This window comes from Aethalodelphis obliquidens, unplaced genomic scaffold (genome assembly GCF_003676395.1).
Source record: "Aethalodelphis obliquidens isolate GAN/ISIS:26980383/991018 unplaced genomic scaffold, ASM367639v1 scaffold42, whole genome shotgun sequence".
In the NCBI taxonomy this organism is placed as follows: Eukaryota; Metazoa; Chordata; class Mammalia; order Artiodactyla; family Delphinidae; genus Aethalodelphis; species Aethalodelphis obliquidens.
In genome coordinates, this window is record NW_020837986.1 from 15,602,241 (window position 1) to 15,615,986 (window position 13,746).

At 49.3% G+C, this 13,746-nt stretch overlaps 1 protein-coding gene across 1 annotated transcript in view; it reads left to right on the forward strand.

Annotated features, from left to right (window-relative positions):
• The first annotated feature begins 667 nt into the window (after positions 1–667).
• Positions 668–13,746, forward strand: part of TGM6 (transglutaminase 6) — a 39,206-nt gene continuing 26,127 nt past the window's right edge. Inside the window, 7 exon segments of the mRNA XM_027078061.1 lie at positions 668–968; positions 1,765–1,811; positions 1,813–1,887; positions 3,391–3,522; positions 4,996–5,173; positions 5,709–5,862; positions 9,745–10,175. Of these exon segments, the coding sequence (XP_026933862.1) occupies positions 668–968; positions 1,765–1,811; positions 1,813–1,887; positions 3,391–3,522; positions 4,996–5,173; positions 5,709–5,862; positions 9,745–10,175 (1,318 nt within the window).

Genomic DNA, 13,746 nt, shown 5'->3' on the forward strand with positions numbered 1-13,746 from the left:
AACCTTCACTCCAGTGGGTGGACTTCTGTGGTATAAGTGTTCTCCAGTCTGTGAGTCACCCACCCAGCAGTTATGGTCTTAGATTTTGTTGTGATTGTGCCCCTCCTACCGTCAAATTATGACTTCTCATTTGTCTTTGTTTGTGGGGTATCTTTTTTGGTGACTTCCAGTGTCTTCCTGTCGATAATTGTCCAGCCGCTAGCTGTGATTCTGGTGTTCTCACTAGAGGCAGTGAGAGCACGTCTTTCTACTCTGCCATCTTTGTTCAGGCTCCTGGAGGCTTTTGATGACAGCTTTCTGGGGATGGTTGGAAGGTTGGATGGTTGGAAGGTCCCCAGCAGGCAGTGGGACAAATGAGATGACAACTCTGGAATCCTAGGCACACCAAGAAATCCAGAGCTCTGGAAGGGTATGGAAGTTCATCAGGCATTTTTGGAGTCCATGCTTTCCTTTGCTGATCAGACAGAAGGCACACTTTGGTTTCAAAGAGTGCTTTCACTTCCTCCTTGATCCAGGAAGTGGGTGGAAGTCAGAACAGCTAAAGTGGACCCCTCCCTACAGCTGGCCCTCTTGCATCTTGGTCAGGCCCTTCCCCACAGCAGTGTCCCAGCAGCTCAGGGCCTGAAGGTTGGTCTTCCAGGTCTGTAGCTTTTCCCTTTCTCCAGAGATGAGCTTCCTGTGGGTGGCTGGGTCTCCTGATTCCCTCTCCTCTCTGCCAGGACCCCAGGCTTCTGAAGCCCTCCGCACCAAAGCTGTGTTCCAGACATCGGAGCTGGAGGAGAGCAATGCCTGGATGGCAGTGAAGGAGGCTCATATGGAGAACACCATGACCATCAGCCTCACCAACCCTCCAGATGCTGTCATTGCCTGCTACCAGCTGAGCACCAAGGTTTCCTCTCACTGCAAACACAGTAACAGGAAGCTGGGCGAGTTTGTTCTGCTTTTCAACCCATGGTGCCCAGATACGGGCTCCTGAGTCCAAGGCTGAGGTTTTCCTGGAAGCTGTCCTTCAGGAAGTCCTGGGAGGCAAGTTAGGGACAGGGAGATGAATGCCAAGAGCTTGGCAAGAGTGGGCCCAGGAGGAGACAGGCACAGGACAGAGGAAGCTGGTAGCAGATGTTCCAAACCTGCCGCGACAGAGGGGCAGGTATTAGTGGGTTCTGGTGTATGGAGGCCAGTGGGCAAGGAGGGGACCTAATGGCAGGAGAGGCCTAGGATTGGGTAAGAGCCAGGTTTCAGCCACCAGACAGCCTTGGTTTAGTCCCAGCTTTGCTAAGTTTCTTCCCTCTGAGTCTCAGTTTCCTCACCTGTAATATGGGAATAACAGTGCCTACCTCTTAGTGTTATGGTGAGAAACCATAGAACTAATGTTTGTAATATGCAAGGCACATCTTAAGGAGTACTGGGGTAAGTATTCTTATTAAGGGGTAAGTCAGTAAGCAGTAGCCTGGATCAGTATTCTTATTAATGTTTAAGAAATATGAACCTGCCATTGTCATTAAATCAGGTCACTCGAAAGCATCAGGACTTCTAAATTCCTTCCATCTGGGGCTGGGTTGGGGGTGGTCCCTGCCTGGGGAAAGACCGGCCAGGTAGAGTAGGGCTTGGCCGGGAGGCAGCCTGGGAACCAGCAAGCCCCTCTTGACCTCTCCTGCCCCAGCAGCCTCTAGGCGCCATCCTGCAGCTGAGCCCTGCTGTAGCCCTTTCCCCAGGCCAGTGAGGCCAGACTCCCTGCCCACGCCAGACCCAACCACTGCCTTTCAGAGGATGATGTGTTTCTGGCCACAGAGGAAGAGAGACAGGAGTACATACATGCTCAATGACAGCGGGATCATCTTCCAAGGAGTGGAGAAGCACATCTGAGCCTAAGGCTGGAACTTCAGGAAGGTCTCCAGGGACCCAGGCCAGAAGGGGGACTGAGAGTCATAAGAGACAGAAGGGGGGCTGGGGAGATGGGAAAAGTCAGTGCAGGAGCCATTATGTCTGCCCTCTTCTTCCCAGGAGGGACAAGCTGGGCTGACTCTTAGACCAAGTCCACTTCTCCAGTCTCTACTACTAGTTGTGCTGGGTCCTTGGGAAGGGGTGGTACATTGGGTACAAAAAAATAGCTTAGATCAGGGGCTCTCAATCTTGAGTGTGCACCAGAAGGCCACCGAGGGCTCGTTAAAACACACAGGTGGCTGGGCCACAACTCCCCAAGTTGCTGATTCACTAGGTCTGAGGTGGGGCCTGAGAGTCTGTATTTCTAGCAAGTTACCAGGTGCTGCTGCCGTCGCTGGCCTGGAACCACATTTTGAGAGCCCCTGACTTAGATAAGTAGCTACAATACAAGGTGAGATGTTGTGGGAGGGGGCGGAGGCAGTTGGAAAGGTAGAGATGGGAGCAGAGGGAGTTCAGAAGGTCATGAAGGGAAACTCCATCTCAGGGATTGCAGAAGGCTTCATGATATTGGGGTGGAGCCCCCAAAGTCAGGCAGGATCTGGACAGGCAGAGGGAAGAGCAGACAGAGCAGTGGAGGAGGGGAGCCAGAGAGTAGCGGAGGTTCTGTAGAGGAGCTCTGTCTGCCCGGGCTCCGGGCAAGTGGAGAGCCTTGACTGTCAGACTGAGGAGATGGGGTTTGAAAGCATCTGGGGCTCAGGGGCTGGGCAGGGATGATATACCAGAGAGTTTAAGGTCCATCTAAGGGTAACCCCATCTCAGCATCCACTTCGTTTTTTTTGTTTGTTTTGTGTGTGTGTGTGTGTGGTATGCGGGCCTCGCACTGCTGTGGCCTCTCCCGCTGCGGAGCACAGGCTCCGGATGAGCAGGCTCAGTGGCCATGGCTCACAGGCCCAGCCGCTCCGCGGCATCTGGGATCTTCCCGGACCAGGGCACAAACCCGTGTCCCCTGCATCGGCAGGCGGACTCTCAATCACTGCACCACCAGGGAAACCCAGCATCCACTTCTTATTGCCACATAGGAAAGTGAGCCCAGGGTTCCCAGACCTTCCCAATTTTCAAAGACCAGAAATCTTAATTTGTATGTGAAAATCCCCCAGTTTTTAAATGTTGTCAACTAAGTCATTTGAAAACATTATGTAAACCAGTGGGATCGATGTGGCTCCAGAGTCCCAGTTTATCATGAACTTTACTGTGGTTCGTGGGGAGCCATGGGCCTACTGAACAGGGAAGGGAGGTGATTAAGGCTGAGCTTCTGGTTCCCAGTGACTCTTTGAAAGAGGGTTTTTGAGACTTGGGTGTGCTCTGTTGTGTCCCTGGAGGGGGTGGACGGGTGGGCAGTGGGGTAGGCAAACTCCCTGCACAATACAGTGACTGACTAGGGGAGGGTTGTGAGAGGGTCTGAAGTGCAGGTGTGGCTCTGGCCTCTAAGAGCAGCCTCTCTGGGGACAGTTTGAGGAGGACATCCTGGACATCTGCTTCTGCATCCTGGACCGAAGCCCTAGTCACCAAGATGACCCAGCCACCACCAAAGCGTCCCACCACTACGACCCCATCTACGTCACTGGAGCCATCAGCGCCATGGTAAGGAGCCCAGCTATCCCTGCATGCTCACTCCCTCGTGGGTCCCCGGGCCAACTCCAGGGCCACACCCTAAGATTTTTCCCATCACCTCTTGTTTTAATTCTCTACTGCTGCATAACAAATCACCCCAAAACTCAGTGGTATAAAACAGCCATTTACTATGTTGACAACTTTGCAAATCAGGGACTTGGTCAGGGCAACGTGAGGACAGAACACCTCTGTTCCAAGCTCCTTCAGCTGGGTGTGTCTGAATGGCTGCAGATGTCTGTGATGGTTTGACGGGACCATATATCTAGGGCATTTGTTCCAACAGTCAATGTTTCCTTGGTTCTCTTCCATGCTGTGTCTGCTGGAACTGGAATGCCCAGGTGGCTTGCTCACTCTCATGTCTGGCCCCTGGGCTGGGATGGTTGGAAGAGCTGGGTCTGGCCAGTCATTGCTCTGTGTCTCCATGCAGCCTTTCCACATGGCTAGGTTGGGCTTCCTCAAAGCATGGCAGTCTCAGGGTAATCAGATAAGGCAGCTGGCTTCTCCCCAAGCGATTATTCTAAAATTAAGTGGAAGCTGCCAGTCTCATAAAGCCTGGGCCTGGAAACAGGCACAACATCACTTCCACCGTGTCATTAATCAAAGTAGTCACAGGCCAACCCAGATTCAGGGAAAGGGTACACAGAACCACCTCGCTGTGAGAGGAGTACCATCTTTAATCTATTACATGCCAGTGCTTCCTCCTTGGAAGGTAGCCAGAGGGCCTACTAGCTCTCTCTATAGCAAGTAGGTGTTAAGATCAGTGGGTGGGTAACTGTGATTCCAAAAATGGGCAAAGCTGTTTTTCTCATATTTGATACTCTCAATTCCTCAAGACTTCAGAGACATGTTGGAGCACAGAGAATCAAAACCAGTGACCAGTCCCGAACAGTAGAGTGGTACAACCCTGTAGGATAGCGGTACAGGCTCCCAAGTCAAAGTCCTGAACTCCTGAACCCCTTTTGCTAACTTGCTGTGCGATTTGAGCAAGTGCCCTAACCTCTATGAATCTCAGTTTCCTCATCTGAAAAAAAAAGGAAGTAATAGAACCTACATCATAGACTAACATAGATTAATATAATGTGTGCTAAACCCTTAGAATAGTGTCTGGCACACGGTAAACATTTAATGAATGTTAAGCATCTCTATAACTATCATTACCACCAACAGTCCCAAAAAAACAGATTACTTAAAACAGGAAATGCTCTAAAACTGAATACGATTTTCAGCAATAGAGCATCCCAATGGAAGGTAACTGAAAATGATAAATGGTACCAAAAAGTAGGTATTTTAAAACAGCAGATGGCCCCAATTTTCAGACAATTTAAAAACAAGCAGTGGCCCCAAATAAATGGGTGGCCCAAAGTTGGAGATGATTTTACGATGGCAATGTTCCTGAAGAGGGAAGCCCTGCCTGGTGGTGGATTTTTGGCCTCCTCTACCCAGGTGAACAGCAACAACGACCAGGGCATGGTACAAGGCCAGTGGCAGGGCAAGTACGGTGGCAGCACCAGCCCACTGCACTGGCGTGGCAGCGTGGCCATTCTGCACAAGTCGTTCAAGGGCAGGTTCAAGCCAGTCAGATACGGCCAGTGCTGGGTCTTTGCTGGAGTCATGTGTACAGGTACCCTGGGAAAGAAGTTCCCCAACCCCTAGTCAGCTCAGTTTGCATTTGTTTCCATATATTTGCATAGGCATTCCTCTCCCAACAAAAAAAATCTTTCTTTATTAGTGATGGGGAAATAGAAGTCTGGGTAATGAAGAGAGAAACCAGATCCCTCATTTATGTGACTTTTGGTCTTTTATTTTACAGGAGTCCCACCTCTCAAGCCCACTGAGTGCCCTTGAGTGAGTCTTGTGGTCCTGGGTCCTCAGTCCCTACAGGCTATTATGGCTATTATAGGGTTATTATACGGCTTCCAAGGTCCTGCCAGCCTCAGAGCCCATCTATTCAAATGGGGGGGGGGTGGTGGTGACTCTAGAAGTCCCCTGAGAGAATGTACAGGAGATGGAGGTGTTTCTCAGAGTAGAGACGAGAGTCGGCCCTAGCAAAGATAGGGAGGGGGCTGTGGCCAGACCTGAGGCAGGCGGCCTGCTAGGGGAGGCCACACCACTCCTCCCTGAGTCTGGGGTCCTGGCCTGTCCTGGAATCTTGCAAGCATCCTGCTCTTCACTCCTTGGGTGCTTGGGGATTTCGACACGGATTGTGTCCAAATTTAACTTGGCACATGACACGGGCAGGAACCTTAGTGTGGACAAGTACATGGACTCCTTCGGGTGGACACTGGAGGACTTGATGGAGGACAACATGTGGTGGGTCCTCAGCCGCTGGCTCCCAGGGGCACCCTGAGGCCCTCCCAGATGGAGCTCAGCTCCACTGAGTCTGAGCCAGTTCTGGAAGGGGTGACAGGTGCCCAGCAGAGGGGGTGGTGCCTGGCAGGGTGACTCCTCTTCTGAGATACAGGGGTCTTTGGACACATGACTCAGAAGCCAAGAGGTGGGCTCAGGATTTGACAGCCTTGTACCCCTGGCTCTCCGCTCTGCAGGGCTATGAGCCCTCCCCTAGACACCTGTGACTTGCAGGTGGGGCCAAGTCCCGCCCCTGCAGAGTCACCTCTGTATCCCGCTCCTGCTGTCTGTCAGCTGCCTGTGCACTGAGCTGTGTCTCAGGTGGGAAACAAGCTCCTTTCTCAGCTCAAGCAAAACTCTTTGCACAAAGCTTTACAAAATTCATTTTGATTTGATTTTTTAAAGTAGGAGATACATTCATGTGCTTTAATATTCAAAAGGTACAGAATGGGCTACAGTGTAAGTCTCCCTCTCTCCATTGCCAGCCTCCCCCTCCTCCTTCTGGACACAACATCAGAGAGAAGCCCTGCAGCTACAGGGGCACACATATGCACAATCCCCACCCACCCCCACTTCCCCTCACTTAATATCGACAGCATAATGTAAACTGTTCATTTTTCTCTGCATGAAACAATTCCATATTGGTACATACAAGGTTTCCTTTCTTTTTTTTTCTTATTTATTTATTTATTTATTTATTTATTTATTTATTTTTGGCTGCGTTGGGTCTTCGTTGCTGCACGCGGGCTTTCTCTAGTTGCGGCGAGCGGGGGCTACTCCGTTGCGGTGTGCGGGCTTCTCATTGAGGTGGCTTCTCTTTTTGCAGAGCACGGGCTGTAGACGCGCGGGCTTCAGTAGTTGTGGCGCACGGGCTCAGTAGTTGTGGCTCGCGGGCTGTAGAGCGCAGGCTCAATAGTTGTGGCGCACGGACTTAGCTGCTCCACGGCATATGGGATCTTCCTCCACCAGGGCTCGAACCTGTGTCCCCTGCATTGGCAGGTGGATTCTTAATCAATGCATCACCAGGGAAGTCCCCTTATTTTTTATAGTGTTTAAAAAGTAGTAACACCGTGCCCAGTGAGCACCTCGTCTATGCCAGACCCAGTTGTGTTGCACATGCAGGCTGACCTCATTTTATTACTCTTCTTTTTATTGTGCTTCACAGACATTGCATTTTTATTTCTTTCTTTTTTTTTTTTTTTTTTTTGCGGTACGCGGGCCTTTCACTGTTGTGGCCTCTCCCGTTGCGGAGCACAGGCTCCAGACACGCAGGCTCAGCGGCCATGGCTCACGGGCCCAGCCGCTCCGCGGCATGTGAGATCCTCCCGGACCAGGGCACGAACCCGCGTCCCCTGCATCGGCAGGCGGACTCTCAACCACTGCGCCACCAGGGAAGCCCCAGACATTGCATTTTTTTACAAATTGAAGGTTTGTGGCAATCTTGTGGCAAGCAAGTCTATTGGCATCATTTTTCCAACAGCTTCATTAAAGTATGTACATTGTTTTATTAGACGTAATGTTATTGCATACTTAATAGATTACAGCATACTGTAAGCATAACTTTTATATGCACTGGGAAACCAAAAAAGTTTGTGTGACTTGCTTTATTGCTGTATCCACATTTTATCCACATGTAGTGGTCTGGAACCTAATCCACAATATCTCCAAGGTGTACCTGTGTACTAATTCATTCCTCCAAACAACCTTGTAAGCAAGCTAGTATTGTTATCTCTATTTTGCAGATGAGGAAACAGAGAGGTTAAGTAACTTGTCTAAGGCTCCACAGCTAGTGAGTGGATGAGAAGTTACAAACCTGTCCTGCCTTTCAATTGTACAGCAAAACCATTGTTTATCTAACCACCTCACATGGCTGGACCAAATATTTGCCTTTACAAACAAGGCTTTTGGAAAACCAAAAAGAGGAGAAGGAAAGGGGAGAAGAGAGGCAGAGAGATGGTCTGAGGCTGGACACCAGCTTGGGAGGAAGGAGTCCTGGGCTCATTCCCCTGGGCGTGGCTGAAGGACATTTTAAGAAGAGGGCTGCTGAGGCTGGCTGTGTTTCCTTCTGTACTATGTGCTCTTCACTATTCCCCTGCTCTTTAGAAAGTCGGCTTTTCTTGGCAACTTGCACATGTATAAGCAGACATTCAGACAAGGTTATTCATGGAAGCCTTGTAGATACAGGAACTCCAAAAAAAATTGCATTCTTCTCTTTATGCAGAACAGACAGACCCTTCTTTTTGTTTTGGGGATCTCTGTCGCCATACAGGTTGTCCATGTTCTCCCTTTCAACCCCAAATGCTTTTCACAATATTTTCCCAAAGAAGAGTTTGGAGGTCAGAGTAAAGACGCCAACCCAGGCCAAGAAGCGTTTCTCTGTGCTGCTTCCTTACTGTGTGACCTTGTGCAAATGATGTCACTTTTCCTAATCTCATATTCTCATCTTTAACATAAGAGACTTAAAGCCTAAACGAAGGCCTACAGAACTCTGCATAATATGAAACCTACCTACCCCCGTGCTTGCCGTAGCCCAGAGATATACTTTCTGTTCCTTGAACACACTAAGTTTTTTCTTGTCTCAAGAGCCTTTGCACATGCTGTTCCTTCTGTCTGAAACACTATTCCCTTCACTCTTCCTATGGCTAATTCTTTTCACTTTAAGTCTCATCTTAGATGTCATTTACCTAGAGTAGATCTCCTGCAGTTATTCCCTAACTAAAGCTCCTCTCTTTCTTCACAGCATTTATTATTACTTTATTGTTTTATTTATTTGTTTATTTATTGTTACTTTATTGTTTTATTTATCTGCTTACTTACTTTTACCTGTCTCCCTATCTGTCTCCTTTGTTAGAATGTAAGCTGCACGAGAACAAGGATCTTCCGTCTTATTTGCTGTTGTATTTCTGGACCTTGAACAACAGGTTCTAGATATATAGATATAGATATATAGATATAGATATACACACGTATATTTATACATACAGGCAGGCCTCGGAGATAGTGCCAGTTCAGTTCCAGACCACTTCAATAAAGCAAATATCACAGTAAAGTGAGTCACATGAATTTTTTAATCCAAAAGAGCATATAAAAGTTATGTTTATATTATACTATAGTCTATTAAGCGTGCTATAGCATTATGTCTAAAAACAATCTACATACCTTAATTTTTAAATACTTCATTGCTAAATGCTAACTATCATTTGAGCCTTCAGCATGTTGTACTAGTAACATCAAAGATCACTCATCACAGATCACTATAATAAATACAATAATAATGAAAACGTTTGAAATATTGCAAGAGTTACCAAAATGTGACACAGAGAGACATGAAGTGAGCAAGTGCTATTGGGAAAACAGGGCAGATAGACTTACTTAAGGAAGGGTTGCCATAAACTCTCAATTTGTAAAAAATGCAATATCTATAAAGTGCAATAAGTGAAGTGCAATTTAAAAAAGTCTGCCTGTAGGTATATGAATGCTAGGTGCTCTATCATTACAGTAGATGAACGGTTCAAAAAATTCAGCCAGGGCTTCCCTGGTGGCGCAGTGGTTGAGAGTCCACCTGCCGATGCAGGGGACACGGGCTCGTGCCCCGGTCCGGGAAGATCCCACGTGCCGCGGAGCGGCTGGGCCCGTGAGCCATGGCCGCTGAGCCTGCGCGTCCGGAGCCTGTGCTCCGCAACGGGAGAGGCCACAACAGTGAGAGGCCCGCGTCCCGCAAAAAAAAAAAAAAAATTCAGCCACAGAGCAGGGCCCAGGGCCTAGCTGGCAACAGGAACTTTCCCTCTCCGAGGGCTCCTCTCTGCTCACCGGAGGCCACCCTGCCCCATCCTCTCTCTGTGGGAGGAATTTCCATGTCTGGAATGAGAGCTGGTTTGTCTGGCAGGACCTGGGCCCCGCTTACAATGGTTGGCAGGTTCTGGATGCCACCCCCAGGGAGGAGAGTGAAAGTACAGGCTTAGGGGGGCAGGTCCCAGACCCCCGCTTTTGCTCCCCTGGAGCTGCTCACGCCCATCCCTCCTGCGCAGGTGTGTTCCAGTGCGGCCCGGCTTCGGTCACCGCCATCCGCAAGGGCGACGCGCACTTGGCCCACGACAGTCCTTCTGTGTTTGCGGAGGTCAACGTGGACTACATCACCTGGCTCTGGAATGAGAATGAAGCCGGGAGCGTGTGTCCTCAGACACTAAGTACTAAGAAGATCGGGAGGTGCCTCAGCACCAAGGCAGTGGGCAGCGACTCCCACGTGGACATCACCAGCCTCTACAAGTATCCGGAAGGTAAGGGCGTATAGCGGCCTCCATCAGCCTCCCAGTGACCCGGCTGCTGCAGAGGGACAACCACGGGCCGCCCCGGCGCCAGGCCCTTTCCCATGTGATGTGGTGGTGATAGCCTCCTTCAGTACTGCCTCTGAGATTGAGCCAAGTACTTTTAGCTTATATTAACAGCTTCCTCTGTTTGCAAGTAGATTTTCCACATCTAACAATATCAATAGCTACATTTCCTTTAACATATATGTTCCAGGTACTGTATCAGGTATGCTCACATGTGATAACAATAATTACTAATAATAGTGATGTTAGTAGCAGGTATTATTTATTGAACACCTAGGATACACAACAATAGGCCCCACACAAAATAATAATAATATAGCAGCTAAGCCATGGTCACTAATTAATGGTCACTGGTTTACTGAAGAGCCTGTACTTGTCGGGGGTACAAAAACAAAACATGTATTTTTTCTGGTCACTGCCTCTAGCTATAAAAAGTCACCCTTTTCCCCTCCCCCTAAATAACAGGTCCCTTAGCAGTGCTGTGATCTGATCACACACTTTCAGCTACTCCTGCTTGTTAAAGGAATGTTATTTGGGTAATCAAGACTTCAAGTTCAAACTTCAATCAGAGCTAGTCTCCTCCCCTCCTCTGAGCACGAACTGGAGCGGTGACCCCAGAAGTTTGCTGTAATCGAGGGGCACCAGCTCTGGCTTCCTCCAGCCCCTGCAGTTTACCCTCTAGGGTGGTGGTTTGCAATGCACTGGAGTCACCTGGGGCACAGATTGAACAACAATTACTTTTTGCTCAGGATTCTGTGGGTCAGCTGTGTGGGCTGTGCTCAGCTGCAATGGTTCGCACGTGGTGTCTGCTGGTATCTCAAATTTATCTGGGGCCTCAGATGGGACTGCTGGGCTGGCTACTGGAGCCTCTCATGCTCCAGTAGCTAGCCCCAGCTTGTCCACATGGCAGCAACGTGCTCAGCAGGTCAGAATGAAAGCTGCAAGGTCTCTCAAGGCCTCACTCAGAACTTACTATGTCACCTTTGCCACATTCTGTTGGTCAAGCAACAAACACCACCCCAGATTGAAGGGGCAGGAAGCACACTCTACATCTTAATAGGAAGAGTTGCAAAGAAAGTATTATGGCCATTTTAATCTACCACAGCAGCCCTGACTGCACCCTAAGTGAATTGCAGTCTCTAGAGGGTGTGGCCCAGCCATCAGGACTTATAAAAGCTCCCCAGGCGATTCCAACGTGCAGCCAATGTTGAGAACACCGGTCTAAGTCTTCTGGTGTGTTAGGCCAAGAAGGAGGAGGACAGAAGAATGGAAATGCCTTTGACTTCAGGGAGCGAGGATTCAGTGCCCTAAGGCAGGCGGGTGCTGCTGCCCTACTTACTCCGTAGCTCAGGGAGGACAGGTGGTGGCTCCGTTACAGCCTGCTGCCTTGGGACTCACTCCTGTGCTGTCCCCAGGCACTGCTGATTTCTTGAGACATTGCCCCCTCTTGCAGTGGAGCCCCTCCCACCCCACTGGCAGTCACACAGCTTCCCTCTGATGCATGGAAGTTTTTGTCCCCAGATTCTGGAGGGGGTTTGCAAGGCTGTGGCCCCCACACTCATCTAGATGCTGTGACCACCTCCAAACCTGGTGGGGAGAGTTCTTGATGGGCTGTTACCCACCTGCCATCTCCCTTCAGTTCTCTCCTCTGTGCTCAGGGAACACACGGCTCAATAAGCAGACCTCCCACAAGGATGAAATGCCAGCTTCCCCTTCCTGTAGGCACTCTGCCAGTCTTTACCGGCCAGCTCCTTCCTGTAGGCACCCCTAAACTTTAACATTGATTCTTTTAAACACCCCCCAACACACACACACACGTTCCCCCAGTTCCTTCTCTAGGAACATGGCCCTTGATGTTGATGACCTTCTCTTCTTCACTGTCTCAGGGTGGGCAGTGAGGGACGGTAGGTGGTAAGGCCTCTTCCAAACTACTACTTCTCTCATAAGTCCTTCAGGTTGATGCCTGGTCCCATCTGCTGGGAGTTTCTAAAACTTAGAATACGGGGTCTTTGGGGTCTCTTATCCTAAGCTTTAGCCATGGCCACATGAGAAATCAACATCCTGTTACAAGATGCGAATAACAGTAGTCACCACTGCTGAGTCCCACTGTGGGCTGGCCATATTCACATGTTATTTAATTCTATTATTTAACAAATGCCTCCAAAGCAGTTCCCACAAGCTTGTAAGGTAGATGCTGGTATAACATTTATTTGATAGAGGAAAAAGCAGAGGTGCACAGAGGGAAGTGGACTCAGTGAAGGGACACAGCCAGTGAGTAGCGAGTCTGGCTCCGGAGCCCATGCTATTCCTTTACACTTGGCTGCGCTATCTAATTATAATATTATCTACTGTTGATTGCCCACTGTGGGGCAAGTGATTTTACATCTAGGTTAATAATAATAATAGCATCTAAATATTGTTAAGCATGGTGATAAGCAATGTCTGCACATTATTTCATTTAATATTCATAAAAACCCCATCTTACATAAGCAAGTTGAAGCATAGGAAGGTTAAGTAACTTCCCCAAGTTTCCAAAACCTAGAAGAGCTGGAGTGCTAACCAGAGCCTCTGTGTAATCTCAGAGCCTCTGCCTCTCTACTCTGCTAGACTGCTCCTCTCTTCCATGAGTGCCCACAATGTGCCATGTACCATGCCAGGTTCTTTTATGTGCTCAAGAAATAAAGCACCCCTAAGTGTCAGGCATGATTTAGAGGCAGGGGAGAAAGAGAAGTGCCCAGAGGATTCACCATCTGGTGAGCGGACAGCATCAGGACAGTACAGGGTGATCAGCTGTACTGTGTTGGGGAGGCCAGAAGGCTGAGGAAGCCCAGAGGACAGGTTGCTAACCAGCCAGGGAGGAAAGGGCAAGAAGAACATCCATGGGAAGGGATCCTGAAGGGAGTAGATTTAGCCAGGAGATGAAGGGTTGGGAAGGCATTCCAGGAGAGGACCCTATGCATCTTGATTCCAGATTCACTGTAAGCAGTGCTGTTCATCCAAGCCATGGGCATCCCATTCTGTGGATGAAATGGCAGGGCCTGTCTGCTTGCTCCGTCCACTGAAGGAGGATACATGATAGAGCAGATTCAGAGTCCTTGGGGACAATGTGCTTTGCCCCTGCCACTGAGTCAGCCTGGATGCTGAGCAAAGAGGAACCAGCCTTCCAAGCAAAGGAAACTGTGTACAAAAAACGCACTGGCCGTCCTCAGATTCAGGTGGGCTTTCTGCAACAGGCTTCAGAGTAGAGTGGAGGAAGGCAGCTTCCCCCGCTAACCTTCAGACAGAGGCACTAAACACAGAGGCAAGATTTTAGTCAGAGGCTGGTGCCAGGGGTTTGCAGGGGAGCCAGGTTGGCAGTTCAGCCATCTGCCTCTGGCCCTGCCTGTTAGCTTCTTAGGGCTTCCATAACAAATTACCACAAATGTAGCAGCTTAAACCATCAGAAAGTTATTCTCTCATAGTTCTAGAGGCCAGAAGTTCAAAATCAAGGTTTAGCAGGGCCATACTCCCTCCAAAG